At 38.5% G+C, this 22,866-nt stretch overlaps 3 protein-coding genes across 5 annotated transcripts; 2 read left to right on the top strand and 1 right to left on the bottom strand.

Moving 5' to 3' along the window:
* The first annotated feature begins 1,757 nt into the window (after positions 1–1,757).
* On the top strand, positions 1,758–3,827 carry LOC129727756 (COP9 signalosome complex subunit 2). Of its 2 annotated transcripts, none has more exons than XM_055685898.1 (6): positions 1,758–1,844; positions 1,958–2,021; positions 2,164–2,358; positions 2,419–2,544; positions 2,600–3,414; positions 3,472–3,827. In XM_055685898.1, the coding sequence occupies exons 2-6, from the start codon at positions 1,968–1,970 to the stop codon at positions 3,614–3,616; spliced, it is 1,335 nt and encodes a 444-aa protein (XP_055541873.1). In that variant the 5' UTR covers positions 1,758–1,844; positions 1,958–1,967; the 3' UTR covers positions 3,617–3,827. The 2 variants fall into 2 exon arrangements, with proteins under 2 accessions (XP_055541873.1, XP_055541874.1); XM_055685899.1 differs by having other exon boundaries at positions 1,789–2,021; positions 3,472–3,617; positions 3,703–3,827.
* LOC129727755 (leucine-rich repeats and immunoglobulin-like domains protein 3) lies at positions 3,806–22,639 on the bottom strand. Of its 2 annotated transcripts, none has more exons than XM_055685896.1 (6): positions 22,297–22,639; positions 5,593–5,732; positions 5,225–5,528; positions 4,640–5,166; positions 4,474–4,583; positions 3,806–4,415 (listed from the first exon to the last, which is right to left on the bottom strand). In XM_055685896.1, the coding sequence occupies exons 1-6, from the start codon at positions 22,602–22,604 to the stop codon at positions 3,891–3,893; spliced, it is 1,914 nt and encodes a 637-aa protein (XP_055541871.1). In that variant the 5' UTR covers positions 22,605–22,639; the 3' UTR covers positions 3,806–3,890. The 2 variants fall into 2 exon arrangements, with proteins under 2 accessions (XP_055541871.1, XP_055541872.1); XM_055685897.1 differs by lacking the exon at positions 22,297–22,639 and adding an exon at positions 21,945–21,997.
* Positions 6,417–8,198, top strand: LOC129727757 (protein 60A-like). The gene has a single exon (XM_055685900.1). The coding sequence runs from the start codon at positions 6,741–6,743 to the stop codon at positions 7,989–7,991; it is 1,251 nt and encodes a 416-aa protein (XP_055541875.1). The 5' UTR covers positions 6,417–6,740; the 3' UTR covers positions 7,992–8,198.
* Positions 22,640–22,866: the final 227 nt, after the last annotated feature.

The following is a 22,866-nucleotide window of genomic DNA, read 5'->3' as shown; positions in this document are numbered from 1 at the left end:
ATCTGTCAAAAAGTGCCAAATATTTGACCCTTGGTCAAAGAGTGTAATACAGGCTTTACCATGATATAACTATGTTTTTTCTTGTAAATACATCAGTTGTACATTAAACATCATTGTTCAGAACAATAAAAACATTGTTATTGCCATTTTTACCATGAAAAAGAGGGGTCATTTTTCATATTTGAAAATCTGCTTTTAATTGATATTTTTTTAATATTTTAATATGAAGTGCGCAGAATTAAGAACCGCGCAGAAATAGGGCTCTTTACGGTAGCTAAGCTACTTAATTATGATTATGGTAGCCGTTAAGAGACAGACCAACCAATCAAATATTGTAAATTTTTTTTAGACTCTTTGGCCTACACACTTAGATAATATCACCGAGTACGGTAAAATGAATTACCGAGATTTCAACAGCTGAGATCTCGGTAAAAATCTCGGTAATACATCAGAATACCGAGATTCTGTAAAATCAACAATTCACAACTTGTCAAACTTTAACGGAATTCTCGGTAATATTTTACCGGGACTCGGAAATTTCAACTGTCGAATTATTACGAAAATTTCGGTAAAATTTACTGAAGTACGCATTTTGCGATTTCTCAGATAAATCCAGGAAATGATGAAAACGATTAATTAACCGTATAATTTTATTAATAATTTTGTCAAATGATTCAACTTATTACAGCATTGGTAGAAACAGGAGAGTTGTGTTGCTTCCTGGAAATAAAACAACATCCATCACTGCAACTTCCATCCTGCGAAGTGAGTCGTTAACCTACAAAATCGAGTAAGGAAGGAATCAATTGTTTTCTTCTAGTATTATATTTGCAATTAACACAAACAAGATTAGAGAAATAATATTGTATACTTACTCAACATTTAAGGTTATTCTGAATATTACAGATTTCTCCGGAATGATGATCAACCGCGAAACCTGTTCCTTTTACATCTAAACCGAAACACGAACAAAATTGATAGTGAAACTTTCGTTATTTTGACAGTTCTATTTTTCGGAATCTCGGTAAGAGCTTTTTTGGTTCAACGAGATCTCGGTTAAATGATGTCAAGCTTCCGAGATTCGGTGTTTTAGTTTACTGAACTCGGAAATTTGCTGTTTTACGGAATTTTTCGGCAAAACAAATTTACGTTATTCGGGTAAACACTTTCGGTTTCCAATTTCTCAGTAATTTTGTTACGGAACAACGGTAAACGAAAATGTTTTCAAGTAGTTCGGTATTTTACTTTACCGAGAAAACATTATGCAGTTAAGTGTGTAGTATATCGAAGATAGGGTTAGCAACGGAAGGCTGAAAAGTATGTATTATATACGAAAGGCTGAATGCACAAAAGGCTGAAACCCTAGAAGACTGAATGTATGGAAGGCTGAAACTTTTGTAACTTAAATCATATCGCTGAAAAATTTGGACACATGAATAGCAAATCTTCATAAGGTGACAGAGTTAATGTTTGAGTATTATTGCTGATTTCATCTGAAACGCGAATCACAGACAACTTGCAAGTAAAATGCAGACAACGTGCACGTCAGATTGATCGTATACCAGTCAGCCAGAGTGAACGCGACAGAATGCCTTTGATTTTTTTTCGATTCTCTAACTCTTGTAAAGTGCGCACCTGAGCTCGCACTGACAAAAAATTTAAAAGAAGTTTCACTTGCTGTCCATTTTTTAACCTATCTATTTACTTATTATTTTGCAAGTGGATACCTTTAGCGTGCACATTATTGATTGGTGCATACCGTTCTGTGTAGTTGTCAAAAAGCATAAACATCACGCGAATTTAATTTTCACTGTCAGAGGCACTCACCGAAGCTTGCGGATTAGGTAAAAATTGTAAAAATATCGGTTTTGTTTGGACGGGAGCGGTAAAAAATAGTGTTATTTTGCATAATTTGATTTTAAATTTTCACTTTTCGAATAAAAAAAACACATCCAAGGCTCGTCACCATGTCCGACATCGACGACGATTTTATGTGTGAAGACGAGGAGGACTACGGTTTAGTAAGTTTTGATTTTTTTCTACTGCTGTATTTTTTTTTCTCGGATTGTATGCCGGGATAGACCGAATTCCATAGGTTTTAGGTTATGCTCGTCTTTGTGATTATTTATATTCGTGATTTTATGCTTTTTATTTTTTTAAAAGGAATATTCCGAGGACAGTAATTCCGAACCGGACGTGGATTTGGAAAATCAGTACTATAATAGTAAGGCGCTGAAAGAGGAAGCCCCGCTGGAAGCACTGAAATCTTTCCAAAAAGTGCTGGATCTGGAAAATGGGGAAAAAGGAGAATGGGGATTCAAGGCTTTGAAGCAAATGATAAAAATTAATTTTAAATTAGTAAGTTGTGTAACATGTTTTAAAGTAAATCATTTAAATGGTATTTAATTTTGTTTGTAGCAAAATTACCAGGAAATGATGACTCGGTATAAACAATTGCTTACTTACATTAAAAGTGCGGTTACCAGGAACCACTCAGAGAAATCTATCAACTCTATTTTAGATTACATTTCAACTTCGAAAAACGTAAGATTAAACAAGATAGTTGCAACCATTAGATTACTCATACTTTCAATTTTAGATGGAGTTACTGCAAAACTTTTATGAAACAACTCTGGAAGCCTTGAAAGACGCAAAAAATGACAGGTTGTGGTTTAAGACCAATACCAAATTGGGCAAACTATACTTCGACCGTAACGACTTTGGTAAGCTTCAAAAGATTCTGAAGCAGCTGCACCAATCCTGCCAGACAGATGATGGCGAAGATGATCTAAAGAAAGGTACTCAACTGCTGGAAATCTACGCCCTTGAGATCCAAATGTACACAGTTCAGAAGAACAACAAGAAACTAAAAGCTCTCTACGAGCAGTCATTGCACATTAAGTCGGCGATTCCACATCCCCTGATAATGGGTGTGATTCGGGAGTGTGGCGGTAAAATGCACCTTCGAGAGGGTGAATTCGAAAAGGCCCATACGGATTTCTTCGAGGCGTTCAAAAATTACGACGAATCGGGTTCGTCGCGACGCACAACCTGCCTGAAGTACTTGGTACTGGCCAACATGCTGATGAAGTCTGGCATTAATCCCTTCGACTCGCAGGAAGCCAAACCGTACAAAAATGACCCGGAGATTCTGGCGATGACGAATCTGGTTGTGAGTTATCAAAACAATGACATCATGGAGTTCGAGTCGATCCTGCGCAACAATCGCAACAACATAATGGCCGATCCGTTCATTCGGGAGCACATCGAAGACTTGCTACGAAACATCCGAACTCAGGTCCTGATCAAGCTGATTCGTCCGTACACCAAAATCACGATCCCGTTCATTTCCAACGAGCTAAACATTGAGCCGGTGGAAGTCGAGAGTTTGCTGGTTTCCTGTATTCTGGACAAGTGAGTGAGAGTTTGTTGTGTTTCTTTTCAATCAATGAAAACCGAATTTTATTTCAGCACTATCCAAGGTCGCATCGATCAGGTGAACCAGGTGCTAGAGCTGAACAAGGAAGCACGCTGTGGAGCTCGTGACAGCGCTATTGAGAAGTGGTCCAACCAGATCAATTCGGTTCAAACGGCCATCATTAACAAGATGGCGTAAGGTAAGTCTGTTGGGTCGCGTCTGTTTGTCTGTGAACGTTCGAAATTGAAACCAACCAGGCGGGGTGACGTTCCTTCTCTATACAGCCACAACTAGAGGCGCAGAAAGCTGACTATCCGCGCAACAAGCATGAATCCCCAGGAAGTACGAGATTTTTTTCGAAGCTTAGCGATAGAAAAATACAGGCAATCGTTCGTTATTATCTATTATATATGTAAATGTAGACTTGTTTGAAAGAATATTCCTTACAGGTTCTTAGTTTACCTTATACTAATTAAAACCTATATTGTGGCATTAGTAACGCACCTTCCTTCGACATATTTCTCCGTTCGTTTCTCCTTCGAACGAGAATGAAAACCAGCATTACCAGTGACAGAATTGATGTGATTACTACCATGCTTATAAATATTATCAATCCCGTTCCTTCATGCGCGTGCAGGCAATCCTCATCGTACTGGGTACAAAATATACTTCCGAAGCCGGCTTGTACCACGTTGTCCTCGCCTGGACTGTTACGCAACCGTTCCATTTTTACAGCTCCACAAAATGCGCCTCTATGGCCAAGGTGTTTTACCAATCGCTGGCCTTTTCGCTCAGGAGGAGTAGCGCAGCGTAAATTATCCAGCAAATATTGCAGGTCCCTCTTCTCGTAGAGCAGCGACAGGAGCTCATCAACCAACCACTGTTGCGAGCAGCTACAATCCAATGGATTTCCTTGTAGATTCACTCCACCGTACAAGCTTTTCCAATCAATCAGCTCTTCAGGAATGGTTGTGAGCTGATTGTTACTCAGATCCAGCTGCGGAGGAAACGAAATTAGCATTTAAAATATGATTATGATTCTCTAGTTTAGTTACCTTGCAAACGGTAGTTCCTTCAAATGCCTTTGGGTCTATGTGACGTAAGTTTAGACACCCAGCGATTCGAATCTCAACACAGTCAAGTTCCTTGGATTCATCCGCGCCAACTGTTGGTTTTGGAATAACGCTTCATGTAAGCGATAAAAAATAACTGATAACATACCTAGTTCCTTGAAAGCCGACGCCTCCAACTCAACCACATTGGGCATTCTGTTCAGTGAAAGTACCTTCAGCACCATAGGATTATCAATGAATATCCGATTTATAGGATTACCGTCCAAAGTTAACATAGTTAGTTGCTGCCCCAAACCACCGGGAATAGCCTCCAGCAAGTTATCCGACAAATCCAGCTCGATGAGGGCAGGAAACGATTCAGAAGAAAACTTCCGTATTTGATTGTGGCTTGCGTTAAGTCTCACAACATTCACCGTCTGATCAGGATTTATTTCCGACAACTCGTTATACTGTATGTCTATCACTCGCAAGTTTTCAGAAAGCTTATGGAAGGGCCACCGTTCCGCACTATTGTTGGCGAAATTGATCATCTCCACAGTGCTGGGAACTATCAAGCTATATGCCAAATTGAAAATATCATTGTGAGACAGATCCAGCCGTACCAACTGTTGTAAATTTTCGAACGCTTGCGGATAGACGATGCGGATGTCATTGTGCGAAAGATACAGTTCTTCCCTGGAAAGAAAGATTCGTTTCAAACTATGATATTTTGTCATCATTAACCTGCACTTACAGCTGCTCTAAATCGTTGAAGGTTTTAGTCGTAATATCGGTGAGGTGATTCCAGCTCAAATCGAGAACCTTCCAGCGTGTGTTGGCGGGACAATCCCAGCTGTAGATGTCACAATTTTCCAAACGAACCCTGCTAGCGTTCTGCAGTACGTACAGCAGCTGCCGCGAAACCGTCCCCAGTTTGTTGCGCGAAAGGTCAATAAATTCCAGCTTTTCGAACCGCGATTGCTCCAGGGCGCTCAGCGACACCAGCGAGTTGTTCGACAGATCCAAGCGCAGCAGATTGTTTTCGATGGCAAAGAAGTCTACCGTGAAGGAAACATATAATAATTAAGGGTCCTATTTCTAGGAGTTCTTTCGCTCAAGTACCGTGCTCTATGGTTTGGAGATTATTGCCGGTTATTGTAAGGATTTCCAAATTTCTGACATTGCGGAAGGGCTCGGTTGGTAGTGTTTCGAGAGACACGCTTTTGAAGCTCAATTCTATCACTTGAGGGCTTGCTGATATGCTAGAAATATAAGCAACTTAATTAATTACAGGATTATATGAACACAACAATATGAAACCAGCCATTTGACATTATAAATTAGATCTTAAGTGTACATGCTCCACAGGGACAGATAAATAATTGAGTGAGGTGCAACACCACATCCAAAATTAAAGTACTGAGACGCAATTCCATGTAAACTGTGTTAAGCGATCAGTCGCGTCGTCCCCCGAGCAGAAGTTTACCCTATGTAAGCAATCAGACTTCATTGATTAATACGGTGCGGGGGAGAGCCGCTCTCCCGGTGCAGCAGTGCGGCGCCCTTACGCGCGTCTTTCGTGTATACCAAAAAATTGCGTCTTGCTTTCCTGGCCGGATTGCGCACACGCGGGGCGCGGAAATGCCTACCTGAGAAGCGGGTAGGAAAGAATTTATCGCTCATTCTGGGCTGCATCTCTTTCTTGTGGAGAGAAGAAACATGTAAACGTAAATATACTGATTCAGGAGAAAAGCCTCGGGTGATCCGGGGTAAAATCAACCTCGCCGCCGCTTGGGTTCCTAGAATGGATTACACTCTGCTCCGGCGAGCATTCCGCCCGACACCAAATCCCTCCTGGAGCTTGTTATAAAGTAAACACGCGCAGAGCGCAGAGGTCCGGTTGTTTATACCCTCTCGTTTCGATACTCAAACAAGTTTCCTCCAGTTGGCAGAGATGGCTTAAGATTTAACGCACACTCTCTCACGGCTTAAGCACCTGCATACATCGCTTAATTCACCAGAAAGAGAAGAACGTGTGTGGTATCGCAATTCATACTAGATATTCGATTGGTGAATTTAGTCTGCCCTAGAGTTTCATTACATTCAGCAATAATCCTCCCAATTACTTATCCGAGTGCTTAATTCCGAACTGTGCAGCCATATTGAATAATTAGTAATCCTGGATCAGAACCAGTGATGAAGTGCACTTGAGGTGGTGCGACGAGATTCGAGTTCAAATCTGGCTTACGTGAAATATACTGTGTAATGCGATGAAGCTTGCAATTTTTGCTACTATCCTACTGTCCAGTGTTTGCTCTACCCTCGGGGGACTGTCGGGAATTTACGTCGACAATGGAGCTGGACAGACCGTCCTGGATACGATGATGACCAACGACGATCAGCACGAAATCGAGCACGAGATCTTGGAACTGTTGGGACTTCCCGAGAGGCCACACAAGCGCCATTTGCATTCTTCGATCAGCAAATCGGCTCCGCAGTTCCTGCTAAACGTGTACGACAAACTGACCCACGAAGGAAGTTTGAGTGCTCACGCTCGACACGCCAGAAGTGCCGATGATGAGGATATACTCTTCACAGAGGCAGACAACAAAGCCATCGATCAGAGTGATTTAATTATGACGTTTTTGAACAAAAATCACCATGTTGCCGAGGTACGGCACGAGAAAGGACGAAGACTTTGGTTCGACGTGAATGAGATGAACGACGATGCTGAGCTAATATTGGCTGAACTAAGACTTCACAAAAGCAGTGACTTTGTGAAGCACAAATACAACGCTGAAAATGTGACTATCGTCGTTTATTCGATAACCAACCTTGACGGCGAAAAAGAACTGTTGAAGATATCGGAAGCAGATGTATCGACGGATTACGATGGTTGGGTCGAGCTGAACGTAACTTCCGTGGTTTCGGAGTGGATCAACAATAGGCAACTGAACAGAGGATTTTACATTGGTGCCTATTCGAAAAATCGCTCCGACAAAGAGATCAAATTGGACGACATTGGATTGGTCAGTGCCAAAGGTGAGGAGAAGTATCAACCGTTTTTGGTCGCGTACTGCCGAGGACCACAAATCGTGAAACCTGTGCTGCATGTCCATCCAAGGAGCAAACGTAACGCGCAGAGGAAGCGAAAAAATAAAACCGAAAACAAAAATCCACTCAGCGATCCGTCGATCGATCATCACAAGAGCTGTCAGATCAAAACTCTCTACGTTAGCTTCAAAGACCTCAACTGGCAGGATTGGATCATTGCGCCAGAAGGTTATGGGGCATTTTTCTGCTATGGGGAGTGCAATTTTCCACTGAATGCCCACATGAACGCAACAAATCATGCGATCGTCCAAACACTGGTTCACCTGATGCACCCCAGCAAGGTGCCAAAGCCATGCTGTGCCCCCACTAAGCTGAGCCCGATCTCGGTTCTGTATCACATAGACGAATCGAATGTGAATCTGAAGAAGTATAAAAATATGGTGGTGAAAAGTTGTGGTTGCCATTGAGCAAGGCGTAACTCCTCAGTGGTGTAGTGTCGGTGTTGAAAAAGAATAACTTAAAATGCAAGTTTTTTATTAAAAAGAGAAAACTTAATAGAACGTGCCCAAATAGTTTCAAAATTGAAGTGGTTGAATTATTTTTTGATAGCATTTGCGTTGCGACTCTTGCCAAACTATTTTTTAAATAAAATGCTGACTTAAATCATCCCTCTAGTACGTGTTGTTTTTTTTCTGCTTTTTATCACAATACTTTCAACACGACATTTTTGTGTGCTTTCTCTTATAAAACAAACAGTGCAAAAAAGTACTTTATGCGTTTTAATTTAAATAATTTAGGTTTACCTTTCGATATAACTGTATCTACGATCTCAATCGGTAAAACTTCTCTAATTCTTTAGAATTATCCTCCGAATCAATCTTCAAACGATTTCTTCACCCAATCAAAATCTCCATCAAACTCGAAGAGATCTTTATTATTCTTCTCTTAAAATATATATTGGTTAAACTACTATTACGAAGTAGGCGTATTGATTCATGCACTATTCTGCACGTTAAAAATTTATTTGTCCTGAATATTGCAGGTGACACGAGTAACGTTGTAGCTACTCTCGTATAATCTGTTACTTGTTGTGTTTCACCGAGTCCTACGCCGCTTTAAAGTCTATGAACAAATTATGGGTCTACAAGTTGTGTTCTCGAAACTTGTCGAGGCTCTGTCTCAAGGTGAATATCTGGTCCGTTTTACATCTTCCCACACGAAAACCGCACTTCACCAACAAAAGCTTCCTGCAACGGCCTCAGTTTATGAGGAGGGCTATACCTCGAAAGTTACTTCAGTCGAGTCTGTGTCCCTTCTTATAGATAGGGCATATTTCGATCGTGTCTTTGCACACAACCCATCTATTTTTTTTTATGTAATAACAATCATTCAATTTATGAGTTCTTCGAACCAGTCCGTAGGTAATTTTTCAGGGAAATCTAGTTAATTGCACTACAGCCGTACGCTCCCGGTTGTATGCAGCCGTTCGCTCCCGATTTTGAAAAGTTCGGTCGGAAGACCGTCCTTCCCAGCGGCTTTGTGGTTCTCTGCGTGATTTCGCTCAATCAAAATTATAAGTTTCGTCCAACATTATCAGACCATAAAGGACAAGCATTGGCTTTCCTTTTTGTGTAATATTTTCAAACTCCCCTAAAATCATTGGATTCTATTTGTTTTATTTTCTACCCACACACTCTTTACATTTTATTTAGATCGTAAATGATCAGATAAAGAATTGAAGTAAATAAATAAATAAATAAACATATTTTGTTTCCGTTTGTTTTCTGCTATACATAAATGTAAATGTCTGCTATACATAAATGTAAAAGAAGCATTCAGACCCGGATTAAAGGGGGGTGGAATGACCCGGGCCTTTCGACACGAGGGGCCTCCCTAGTCTTTAAATGTTGGGAAATTTTGTAATACATTAGTTCTCACTATTATTGCCTGTATCTTTTGAAACAAAACGCGCCGAAATTCTTTTCGTTTCTAAAGAAACAGATAATATTTCATTGATAAGCGGTAGAAATAAATAAAAAAAATCAAGGACAAATTTACGTGAACAATGAACCAATCACATGCGAGCATTCTTAGCACAGACAATACTAATAGACACACACCATTCCCTGTGATATTCTCTGTATCAATATCAAAAAAAAAATGATATAGTCTTCCCGTCCCAATAGGTCAATTTATGTTTGCTTCCATGAACTTAGACTAATTTTATGTCTCGAAGTTAAAGATTTTTCAAAAAGTTTGAAACAACTTTTTTTCTTGAACAAGGTCTAAAGCTGCCGTTAGAGCGTGATAAAAACTGATGTCTTGGAAAAAAACATCAGAAAACATGGAGCAGAGTGCCGCTGGTTTCTCGTCGTCTATTCGGTATAACTACATCGATACATGACTTCTATGCGTGTGCAATCAGGAAAAAACTGCAATCCTGCTGCTGATCAAAAGATTATCTCATGAATATGGTTACCATAAAAAACGTAAACTAAAAGCAAAGCAAAGCCTTGGTGCTACATTCCGATTTGGAACTTGACCTTCTGTTTGTTTTACACAGACTTCGCGCCCATCTGTTTAGTGTACAGGACAATAGCGGGGCTGGAGCTACGATCCTACTGACACTCGGGACTCCCGAGCTGATACTCGAACCTACGACGATTGGCTTGTTAAGTTTCCCTATTAGTGAGTCAAATAATAAATTGTATTAAATCAGAGTTAAATAGGACAAAACCATTGGTTATGTAGTATTGTTGGATTTGAGAGATTTGGTTTTCATAGAAATAGAATTAATTCCTAATTTGGTTGCATTACGAGAAATGATTTCACGAAGAAACGGAAGTTTAAAAATCGATTGATATGTGATCTAGTGATAATGTATATGGAATTTATTTTCCACGAATCTTTTTTTTCTTGAAAAAAATCGATTTCTGGGACTTACAATTTTTTGAGCTGCGGCTAATGGAATATAAGGAAAAAATTGACCTTCGAATTTCGTTTAGCGGTAGGGCTTAGAAGGTAGAAGTTTCCCCTTCTCGAAAAATGTCCTCATAAAAAAATTTCAGCTCAATCGACTTTCCGGAACTTAGAAATATTTGAGCTAGGAATCTCACTAATTTCACTTGTCCTATTCTCATTTTCACTTCACTATCAATCTCACTTCACGGAGGCATGGGTGTAGCCAGAATGTCAAATAAGGGGGGGAGACTCTTCAAAATTTTAGAAGAAAAAAATGGTACACTAAGGTCGCTTTTTACGCAGTTGTTTTTACGTGGGTTTTTTACGCGGCTTTTTTTTACGTAGATTCCGGAATTTACGCGTTCTTTACGCGGATTTCGGAATTTATGCGTTTTTTTACGCGGGGCACGTATCCCCCGCGTAAAAAGCGACTTTAGTGTGTTTTGAAAAATAGAAATAAATACTAGTCTTCAGGGGCCGTTCAATAATTACCTAAGCAAATAGTGGGGGAGGGGGTGTGTGCAATTTTCTTACGCTATCTTACAAAGTAGGGAGGGGGGTGAATTGATTATCTTACGTAAGAAAAACATTGTTAATGCAGCTGTTCAAATAACCATGTTCATGAAAGCGTGGACGGTAAAATTCATGAAAAGGAAATTAGGGAATCATTCGAATAAAGGACAGAAGAGGAAACGTAGTAATGTGCTTGCTTCATAATGATGAAACTAAAATAAAAATCTATATATGCTGGCAGTAACTAGGGGAAAGGGGGGGGGGGGGTATCAAAAAATCTTACGATGTCTTACAAAAGTAGAAAAATATGCTTACGTAATTATTGAACGGCCCCTTAGTGATTGTTACATCAAGGCAACCAGTGAAAAGTTGTCCTTGACATCAGAGTGGAAAATTTGATTATTCTTTGTCGAACCTCGAATATAAATAGATGTTCTTTACTAAAAACTCTTAAGTTCATGTAAACCTTTGGACATATTATTTTGGCGACGAGGATCTCAAGAATCCACGAACATGGCAGAAGATAAAGTTGATCAGCAGCCGCAACCGGGAATTCAAGATATGATTCACAAGATGGCCCAAATTTTACAGCGGATAGCGGTCCAGCAGCAGCAGCGTCAGTATCAAACCCCGGGGCAGATTTTTGAGTCGCTCTCATCGAACATCATCGAGTTTGTCTTCGACGAAGAAAACGGAGTTACGCTCGGACGTTGTTGTTTAACCGCTACCAGGACCTCTTCGAGAACGCTGCAGGCCAGCTGAATGATGCAACTAAGGTACGTTTACTTCTCCGGAAGCTGGACCGACGGAAGCTCACCCGACGTAATGTGCTGAACGAGCGTTCAATTGTGCATGTTTCCATGGTAGAGCAAGTGCAATTTTAACTGCTTTCTCAGTCTCAGAAAAGAAAGAACGGGCTTTAGCTAGCAGGTCTATAAGATCCAACTCTTCCAAGTTCTTACGATCTGCTCTCATACTGCTGCAATGTTAATATAAAACTTCCACCTCTCCAACAAAATTGTCAACTTCATAAAAAATTACGAAATTTTCGGTTTTGCGCTTGAACTCTTCCAACGACATGCGTATTACGTTAACGGGATGCAGCAAGGACAACGCGTAGGCAGGTGCACTATCTTCATCGAACCGTGTTTCCAGTGAGGTTACAAGAGAATCAAGGTAAGGAATCGTCACAGCTCGGTTCCAATACTCCAAGCTAGTTGATGCAGGCGGATTTGCCCAGTACTTTTGCCGTTGCAATATCCTTGGTGGATCAACCGAAAAACCTGTGCAATTCCACGCAACATAGCGCAAGCTTTTCAATCAATTATTTTTGATCTGGCTGTTACTTTACACAGATGTTTCTATTGGCTAAAGATGTCGTTTTGTGCTATTAGAATTATTGAAAACAAAATTCTGCACCAATGTCAACATTAGGGGGGGGGTGCAACGCCCCCCTCTGGCTACGCCTATGCACGGAGGTGATTTTTGTCACCTCACTTGAGGTGGGAATAGGTCTCAAAAAGTGACGTGAGCGTTAAAGTGAAATATATTCCACCGTGAAGTGACTCCCGTAATAAGCACCATTCTTGGTGCTTTTTCAACAACAACGATGCGCTTGTGCCGTGTCAAATAAATAATGTTTGAACAAAAACAAACTACAGACACAATATCGCCAAGTATAAATAAGATTCTTTCGAGTGTTGTTAAACATACTTCAGGGTGGCGAAACTCTGGAAAATCAGGGAATGTGGGAGTTCATTTTTTGATCAGGGATATCATGGAATATCAAGGAAATCCGGAAAAAAAATATCAGGGTCCTAATTCTGCGCGGCTCCTAACTCTGCGCACTTCGTACCAAAATGTTGATGCCGTTTAGTGAGAAAGGAAACATAAGCGGAAAGGAAACATAAGCGGTTTTTTTTAACATTTTAATACGAAGTGCGCAGAATTAAGAACCGCGCAGAGTTAGGGCGCCTAACGGTAATTCTGTCTGCGGACTCTGTAACTATTCTTACTAAAAATCCCTCTATTTTATTTTTTTTTTTTTTAAAGGGGGCGATTTGTTAGTAACTTAAGTATTTCTGATAAATATTAGTAAATAATGAGTATGTGTGTCTAATCACGAATGGTGACCTCTCAACACTGTTAGAAATTTGTAATTTTAATTGTTGGGATTTGCTTGCTTTCGCAATTAGGACTTCTCATTCGTAGGGATTTAAACCTATTTGTCAAGAAAGGAAAGTAAACTTACAACTAACTTAAGTGCTAACTTATTGGCTATAAAGAGAGCTTATCGTAGCAATTGAGGATTGCAACGATTTTTGTCGAAAATTGTTAATAATTTTATTTGACATAGCTTCTAATGGTTCAACACCAGTAAGTCTATGTAATTCAAGTGTACCAAACCAAGGAGGACGCTTCAAAATCATTTTCAGAATTTGATTCTGAATCCGTTGGAGCGTTTTCTTCCTTGTTGAACAGCAACTTGACCAGATCGGTACAGCATAAAGCATTGCTGGTCTAAAAATTTGTTTGTAAATCAGAAGTTTGTTCTTTAAACAAAGTTTAGAATTCCTGCTAATGAGAGGATATAAACATCTCGAATATTTGATGCACTTGGCTTGTATGTTCTCAATGTGCTCTTTGAAAATAAGTTTTTTATCATAAATTAGTCCCAAGTACTTAACCTTGTCAGACCAACTTAAAATAACCCCATTCATCTTGACAACGTGATTATTGTTTGGCTTGAGAAAAGAAGCCCTAGGCTTATGCGGAAAAATTATCATTTGAGTTTTAGGAGCATTGGGAGAGATTTTCCACTTTTGCAAGTAGGAAGAAAAAATATCTAAACTTTTCTGCAATCGACTGCATATGATACGAAGACTTTTTCCTTTTGCGGAAATGCTTGTGTCATCGCATAACAATGACTTTGTGCATCCTGGAGGCAAATCAGGAAGATCTGAAGTAAATATGTTGTACAGGACTGGACCCAAGACTGAACCTTGAGGTACACCTGCTCTGACAGGAAATCTATCAGATTTTGAATTTTGATAGACAACCTGCAGAGTTCGATCAGTAAGATAATTTTTTGAAATTTTGATTAGGAAAATTGGAAAATTAAAAGTTTGCAATTTCGCAATCAAACCTTTATGCCAAACACTGTCGAATGCTTTTTCTATGTCTAAAAGAGCAGCAGTGGAATAACCTTCAGATTTGTTAGCTCGTATCGTATCAGTAACTCTGAGCAATTGACGAGTTGTGGAATGCCCATGGCGAAATCCAAACTGTTCATTTGCAAAAATTGAATTTTCGTTGATGTGTGACATCATTCGGTTAAGAATAATTCTCTCAAACAGTTTACTTATTGAAGAAAGCAAACTGATTGGTCGGTAACTTGAAACTTCAGCTGGATTCTTATCCGGCTTTAAAATTGAGGTAATTTTTGCATTTTTCCATAATTTGGGAAAATATGCAATTTTGAAGCAGCAATTGAAAATTTTCACTAAAAATTCCATTGTGCTCTCAGGGAGATGTTTGATTAGTATATTAAAGATTCCATCGTCACCAGGTGCTTTCATATTTTTGAAATTTTTAATAATTGATTTAATCTCATTCAAGTTAGTTTCAATTATTTCTGCAGGTAAAAAATTCTGGGAAGAAATTAAATCAAATTGACGTGTGAATTGAAAATGAACAATTGGACTCACAAAATTCAAATTTGAGTTATGAACACTCTCAAACTGCTGAGCAAGTCTTTGAGCCTTTTGTTCATTGGATACAAGAAAACGTTCACCATCTTTTAACACTGGAATAGGCTTTGAAGGTTTCTTAAGAATCTTCGACAGCTTCCAAAAAGGTTTTAAATATGGTTTCAATTTTTCAACTTTAGTCTCAAAATTTTGATTTCTCAGAAGAGTAAATCTATGTTTAATCTCTTTCTGTAAATCTTTATAAATAGTTTTAAAAACAGGGTCACGAAAACGTTGATATTGACGTCTGCGGACATTTTTCAAACGAATTAGAAGTTGAAGATTTTCGTCAATTATTGGTGAATCGAATTTCACTTGAGCCTTTGGAACAGAATAATTCCTGGCATCAACAATTGCACACTTTAATGCTTCCAAAGCGGAATCAATATTCACTTCGTTTTGCAAATCAAGCTCATTATTGAAATTTCTCTCAATATGAGTTTTGTAACTTTCCCAATTAGCCTTGTTATAATTAAAAACAGAGCTCATAGGGTGTAAAACTGATTCATGTGATAAAGAAAAAGTGATTGGAAGATGGTCAGAATCAAAGTCAGCATGTGTGATCAAATCACTACATACATGACTTTGATCTGTTAGCACCAAATCAATTGTTGAAGGGTTTCTTACAGAAGAAAAGCATGTAGGACTATTCGGAGACAAAATAGAATAGTATCCTAAAGAACAATCATTGAATAAAATTTTGCCATTGGAATTACTTTGAGAATTATTCCATGAACGATGTTTAGCGTTAAAATCGCCGATTATAAAAAATTTCGAACGATTTCTGGTGAGTTTTTGTAAATCACCTTTCAAATAATTTTTGTGCTTGCGTGTGCATTGAAGTGGTAAATATGCTGCGGCATTAAATAAAATCCCAAGTTCAGTTTGAACTTCAATTCTCAAAGTTTCAATAACTTTCGTCTCAAGATGGGGAAGAGCACGATGTTTGATTCGGCGATGAATAACAATTGCAACTCCACCGCCGGAACCCTGAATCCTATAATATCTATGAACCACGTAATTGGGATCATATTTTAATTTTATGTTAGGTTTCAAAAATGTTTCAGTAATAATTGCAATATGCACATTATTTACTGTTAAAAAATTAAAAAGCTCATTCTCATTGGCCTTCAATGAGCGAGCATTCCAATTTAATATTTTAATTGTTTTATTTAAAATCATTGCTAAATTTTAAATTAGAAACAATTTTAATTGTAAAATTTGTGCCTATTTGAATGGCTTCAAACATTGATTTTGCCTGCAATCGAACATTGCCTGTTGCAAAAAAGAAAGTTTACCTGCCGTAATAGGCCCCAGGCAGTTGACATAAGAAAAAATATTTTCGGCAGCAATATTAGCTGGAGTAATAGGTGTACAATTATTTTCTAGCGTGTTTTGCTTACCCATATTAACGGTCATTTTCGAACTACCAACACTAGGCGGTATAATGTTCGAACTACCTGTAACCTGTGCATAAGTTAAACGGGTATGCAAAGAAGTAGGTAAACTATGCGTCACTGGTACGCTTGGAGAATTTTGTTTTGAAGTTGGTTTAAATTGAGAAATTGAATTTTGTTTACCTTGCCTTGCCTTAACAATTGCTAAACGGACTGGGCATTGATAAAAATTTGACATATGGTTGCCGTTACAATTCGCACAGCGAAAATTTTTACTCTCTTTCACAGGACATGTGTCCTTTTTGTGAGAAGAGTCTCCACAATTAAGACATTTTTGGTCCATGTTACAGAATTTGGAACCATGGCCATAACGTTGGCAAGTATGGCATTGGGTGATATGCTTTTCACTTCCGCCATACTTCCTATAAATTCCCCACTTTACACGCACATTATACAAAGCATGTGCTTTTTCAAAAAAATTTAAGTTGTTAACCTCATTGCGGTTAAAATGAATTAAATAATTAACAAGGGAAATTCCAGTTCTCTGACTGTTATCGCCTCGTGATTTTTGTTTCATTAGAATTACTTGGGTAGGGGCTATGCAAAGTAATTCTGTTAAAGTAGATTTGATCTCATCAACGGTTTGATCGTTGGTGAGACCTTTCAATACGACCTTGAACGGCTTGGCGCTCTTCGTGTCATACGTAAAAAATTTATACATCTTTTCAGTTAAATACTGAATAAGACGATTACGACCCTTTACTGAGTCGGCTAATAAGCGGCATTCACCTCTACGGCCAATCTGATAGGTAACTTTAACGTCAGAAACAAACGTTGAAAGTTCCTTTTTGAATATATTAAATTCAGAAGAAATAGTTACCACAATAGGTGGAACTTTTTCCTTTTTTAAAGAATTGACATTTTGTATAGTTTCATTACTCATAACTTCCATTTCACCAGCTTCTTGCTCAGGCAAAATATCAAAAGGATTGTCACTACAGACACTCGAAGTGTCAGAAAGAGATGCCTCTCTCTTCCTCCCCGCAGCGATGCGAGGTTTCTTTTTCCGTCCAGCCATTTCAGGTGATACGAAAAAAGTTAAAACAAATGTTAAATTCAAAAGTAGGTAGTCTTGAGAAAGACTGATGGGAAATAACTTTCAGGTAGTCTTTAAAAGATACACTGACAAAACACAAACTTTGAAGGCAGTCAAAGACCAGTCCACAAGCAACCGAAAAAACGTCTGATATGCAGGACAGTTCAAGACGCACTGACTAAAAATCCCTCTTATTACAGTGTTTAGCCCTACGTCACCATTCCATACACCCCTGTAGTATTTCAATTGTAGAAGAAGAAAAATTCTCATAAAACAATAAGTATATATTTCGCAAATCGCTGTTTTAGGTACAAACAACTATGTCCAAGTTGGCACAAAAAAGATCCCAGCGACAACGTCATAGGCGTCATTTGCCAGTAGATCCGGGCGGTGATGATGTGATCGATGAAAATTTCACAAAAACTTTCGATGGTCGGGAATTTTTGGTAATGTTCAGATTGGAGAAGGTCGTTTAATGATATTCACGACTCCCTGGCAAAGCTGAATCAACATACAGAAAAGCTTTAAAGTCAACGAAGACTGTCACTGTCAATAACGGCATTGAACTAAGAGCCTTAATTGTGTTAACGGATGTTGAGGCTGCCGAAATAAAAGCCGTCTAGAATTGGTGATGCGTAGGTAAAAAATGTGGACTTTATGCCGTAAGGATAACGTTTCAACAAGCCAAACCGTTAGCCTTCTTGGAACCGCAAGATGTGTCTGAAGACGTTGGCATCGTCCGAGTATCAGCACCAGAATCAATGCCACCGTTTTTCGATTTTATAGCGAAAAACTATGTGTCTGGTAAGAACAGAAGCGGAAAGCTCGGCACACAGCCCAGATTCCCTCCGGAATTCTGGTCTACGAAATCGAATACGTTGAATGATGTACCAAGAACATCCAGTAACATTGAGGGATATCACAACAAATTCAATTCGCTCTTGAGAAGCGTCGGTGATATGAAATTTTACGCTGTGCGTTCAAAGAGGAGAAGCAATCGACATCTGCTGAATATCCACGATATCTGCAAGGAGAAGCCACTATTAGGCGTCGTTGCAAAAAGTTTGTCAGTAGAGAGACCAAATTAAAAGAAATTTTGACAGCAGCAGATGAGCACAATACGCCGTTCACAATTAAAATTTTCAAATAATTTAGAATGTGCACAATATAGTAGCTGAATACAAATATTTGTTTTTTTTTTTTTGACGTTGGACTAACGTCTATATCGAAGTTAGGCACCTGAATTTGAAAATCTAGTAATTCAACCGGGGAAAACCAGGGAAAGTGGTCAGGTTTTGAGCGCTTATATATCAGTCATTTCTTTTCAGAATTTCGAGGTTTTGGCATCAACCGATCAGAAATTGTTTTACGGTTGAATTTATGTAACAAAAATAACCTATTGTTCGAGATACACTATTGAAAAATTGATAAATCACATCGATTGTCTAAATCATACCGAGCAACCAATCACCACCTCTCTTCACAAGCACAGTCGACACTAACGGATACAACCGATCTGACTTTGTAAACAGTCTCACAGCTTTCAACCAATAACGAGCTCGCTTTCGGTAGCTGCAACAGGTGTTTCAACACCGTTTTAAAATGCTTCTTTTATCATTACCACTGAACAGATTCTAAACACCAATGGCTTGATTGATAGGGGAAATATTGCGCAAGATTGTCATATAATAATTTAAAAATGTTTTCGATACTAAACTAGTTAAAAGTTGTGTTAAAATTCGTGCACATTCAACCAATCACAAGCTCGCTTCTTGTTTGCTCGCGGATGGATTTTTGCTTTGGGCTATATAATCGTCTCATAGCAGTCATCAGTTAACAAGTGAAAGGCCACCAGGCCGGTCTTGTATAATCAGCAGCGGTGGCTGATTCCAGCGGCCAAACTGAGCTGCAGCAGAACCAGAGCGGTGGTATCAGGCAGCAGCGGCGGAGGTAGTGGGAAGCTGCATTTCTTCATTCAGTTCGGTGCTCCTTCGATCTGAGTTGGACCCCACCAGCGGTAATCCAATTCAGATATCGTTGGGTGAAAACGTTGGGTGTGTGTGCAGTGTGCACATATAGCGTATGTGCATCTGTATTGCTATGACATTTGCGATGATAGGGATGGTGCTGTTGCGTGTGTATGGCTAGCTATAGCGTGTGTAAGACACTAGCAGCTGTAGCATATTATGGCTATTGCGTGTATATGTTAAGCGTGTGTACGGATAGTTATAGCTTGTGTGTGGATAGCTGCTGCGTGTGTAATGATTAGTTATAGCGTATGTATGGATAGTAATAGCACATGGTTGGATAGCTTATGCGTGTGTATAGATAGTTGTATCGGATGTATGGGAAGGAATAGCGTGTGTATGGATAGCTATAGCTACAGCGTGTGTATGAATAGTTTTGACACGTGTTTAGATAGTTATAGCATGTGTGTGAATAACTATAGCGGGTGTTTATCGAAGATTATTATTGTCATTGAAAATATTAAAACGTCTTAACGAACACAGTTGTGAATTTGATTTTACAGCAGCGATTTTAATTTCTTCAGCCAGTCTTTATTCATCGAGGAAAAATTACTACCTATGAATGATCAACACTTATTTACTAGAAATTTGATTTAGATCAAAACGGGTTCTTTTGAGTATCATAAGTTATTGGTAAAAAGAGTTGCAAGTTTTCTCAATGAGCATTCATTAAATTTTCGTTTTTGTTTCTCGGTGCGCGGTTTTGATTTTGTTTCTCGCACACAGAGAAAGAAACAAACTTGTCGCTATCGTGAAAAATAACAAAACAATTAGAAATGCTCTAAATCACAACTGAAGAAGTTAAGATATTTTCCTGTCACTCGCCCAAACCTTGATAACAACTACCGAAAAACGTGTGATTGAGCTCTTGCTATATTGAGTTATTGAACCAAACGTTTTTTTTTTTTCAAATACATGAAGTTATATGCTGGGCTGGAACTAACCTAGCATGAGTTTTATCGATTAAATGTCAAACAATTTTCAAATTTAAAATTTTCGGTTGAATCGTTCTTGGCTCCAATTTCAGATAGTTTCGTAAAGTTTGCTTTTTGCTTAGATAGGAAAATTTTACCAATTCGCTCAATTAAATGATTGTCTTGGTAGTGCAGCAAACAAAAGGTTGATTCGAATATGTATGAAATGACAGCGATTAAATAAAAAATATCCATTCTTTTAGTATATATTATTATTTATAACGTTTTAACGTCTCAGCATCCAGAAATGCACTGTTAGATAAAATTGCAGCAAATACTAGAGTTGCAATTCTCTCTATTATTTGTTTTAATGGAATATAAGAATACCGTAGTCCAACGTCATGCGGTCGTGTCTTGAATACTACCCTCCTACTTTTTCTAGTTACGGTGATTCTGAGAATAGTTTCCTGAGCACTAGTGCATTCTAGGGAACGGTTTGCTGGTAACTATTACTTTCGGGGGTTTAGAATTCTGGTGACTAGTGAATTCTAATTCTGGGAAAAATCCTTCGGCACTTTATTTTCTGGGAATGGTTTTCTAGGAAAAGTCGCATTTTCACTCCAATACTGAATAACTGGGGTTTCGATACGAGAAAATCATCGTCCTGGTGTCAAAAACAATAGTTGGGATCTGGGAGACATTGAAAGTTGGCCAATCCAAAGATTTTCATAGCGCTCATGATAGAATATGATAATGAAACCCAAAAAGGAAATTTGATAAATTTGTTATTACAATCAAAAACTTTATAATGCTAAAGAACTGAAAATTCCGTCATATTTTTTGCTCTACTCACAACATTACGTCGAATTTTCCTAAACTGTAGTGATTAGGCGTAATCCGAGACATCATGTGAAAGAATCCTAGATTTAGTAGATACCTTGTAGATAATGGAATGTAGCTACCTTCCCAGTTCTTTATTACCCTACAAGAATTACCAGTTGACAAGCATACTCTGAAGTAGATATTTTGAATTAGTCAAAATGAGATTTTTTTCATTCTAATTAATAGTAATAAGAATGAAGGCTTAATCGCAGAGAGCATAACGGGACCGAAATAACTGTTGGAGTAGGCAAAAGCCTAGCTGAGTAAAATCAATAAATATTTGTCCTCAAACAGGCATAAAAACCCTCTCTTCTTTTTATATATAAGAATACAATTATAAATAAATTACAAATCACAAAACTTAAAACTAGAAGATCTTGAGAAAAAAATGAGATTTATTAGAATTTTTAAAACTCTTTTGGTAAAAAAAAAAACAAAACAAAATGGAGACATTCAGGATCAAAGTAATGAAAACCCGAAAGGCTTACCTTTTCTTAATTTGTAATTACGTGTTTAAAATTCAGTTATTGAACAATTCTTAGATTTCCAAAGAACCACATCCCTTCTTCAATAGTAGGTCATCACATTCTCATTCGACTAACTAAACTGAACTTTCTTCTTGACTATTGTTACTTCCGGGATAGGGTAATATTATTCCAATCATCACATCAACGCAATGCATAAAAGTAGGTATCGTTACGTATTGCAGAGGCTTTTTTGGGAAAATCACTTATTGTTTTTTTCAGGACTGATCTACTTAATTGCTGAACGTTTTAAAGCAGTTTTATGTTATTTTATCATGTAAACAACGCACTGATACAAATGTTCGTTACGATAAATCATTAACTTCCTGTCAAATTAAATATTTTTCTCTTCCTTACTGCACAAAATTTTGCAATAATAAGCAATGACACCTCATCACGATTTTATTAAATTCTGCGAATGAATGTGACACATTGTAATTTTCTACGAAGTAAACACACTAGAGCAAATGAAGAAATTGCCTCTCCTGGCTGTGAAGCACTATGACATCAAAACTCGTTATCTTCCCCTCTTTCATTGGCTTACTACACAGGCACATGATAACACTCAATATCAATAATTACCACGGGGTTCGCAGTCATAATACGATATATTATGATAAGGCCTCTGCACTCCACAGATTACACATAGGACACAAATGCGATGCGATTTTATTCGCACGAATTTCGTTAAATTCACTGTTTTACTCACATTGGTAAATCCGGCAAATGAAGATTTCTGAAAAACGCCCGTACTCGTGGCGGTTGGCTGCCCGAAACCTCCGATGCGACAGGCCAAAGAATGTTACGTAGGTCGAACCTTTGCAAAAATCGCTGACGATGGACCCTGCTGCCCTCCCAACAATCAACAGTAATCGACGGTTCCTTGGGATCCTTCAGGCAGTGACAAAGCGAGCAAATTTCCACTGCTTGTGGTGCTTCCGATCGAACCAAGCACGCCATTACAGCAAGCAGAAGGATGCATGTTGTAACCTTGTCGTGGGAGATTGAAATCATCATTCTAACTAACCGATATTTTGAACGTGCTTTTCCACGCTACATCTAAAGTGGACTGGCAAGTCACACAACACAAAATTGGTTGTGCGTTTTCACCTGACTACAATCGATTCATTGTACTAACTTTTACCGTAGGTATCGCATAGATAAGAGGCTTCAATGACACTCGTTATCGTGAAAAAGGGTTTGGGTCAGTTCCAGTGTCGAATCTACGCTGGTTCAGAACGGTTCATAGACCATTTTTATCCAAAGAGTCGTTTTACTA

Source organism: Wyeomyia smithii, chromosome 3 (genome assembly GCF_029784165.1).
Source record: "Wyeomyia smithii strain HCP4-BCI-WySm-NY-G18 chromosome 3, ASM2978416v1, whole genome shotgun sequence".
Classification (NCBI taxonomy): domain Eukaryota; kingdom Metazoa; phylum Arthropoda; class Insecta; order Diptera; family Culicidae; genus Wyeomyia; species Wyeomyia smithii.
This window is presented reverse-complemented; position numbering and strand designations above follow the sequence as displayed.

Coding starts and splice junctions, on each gene's coding strand:
- LOC129727756 (XM_055685898.1), top strand. CDS start 1,968: ATGTCCGACATCGACGACGATTTTATGTGTGAAGACGAGGAGGACTAC. Junction 2,022..2,163: donor ACGAGGAGGACTACGGTTTA/GTAAGTTTTGAT, acceptor TTTTTTTAAAAG/GAATATTCCGAGGACAGTAA. Junction 2,359..2,418: donor TAAAAATTAATTTTAAATTA/GTAAGTTGTGTA, acceptor TTTTGTTTGTAG/CAAAATTACCAGGAAATGAT.
- LOC129727757 (XM_055685900.1), top strand. CDS start 6,741: ATGAAGCTTGCAATTTTTGCTACTATCCTACTGTCCAGTGTTTGCTCT.
- LOC129727755 (XM_055685896.1), bottom strand. CDS start 22,604: ATGATGATTTCAATCTCCCACGACAAGGTTACAACATGCATCCTTCTG. Junction 5,167..5,224: donor TTCAACGATTTAGAGCAGCT/GTAAGTGCAGGT, acceptor CTTTCTTTCCAG/GGAAGAACTGTATCTTTCGC. Junction 4,416..4,473: donor AAGGAACTACCGTTTGCAAG/GTAACTAAACTA, acceptor TTTCCTCCGCAG/CTGGATCTGAGTAACAATCA.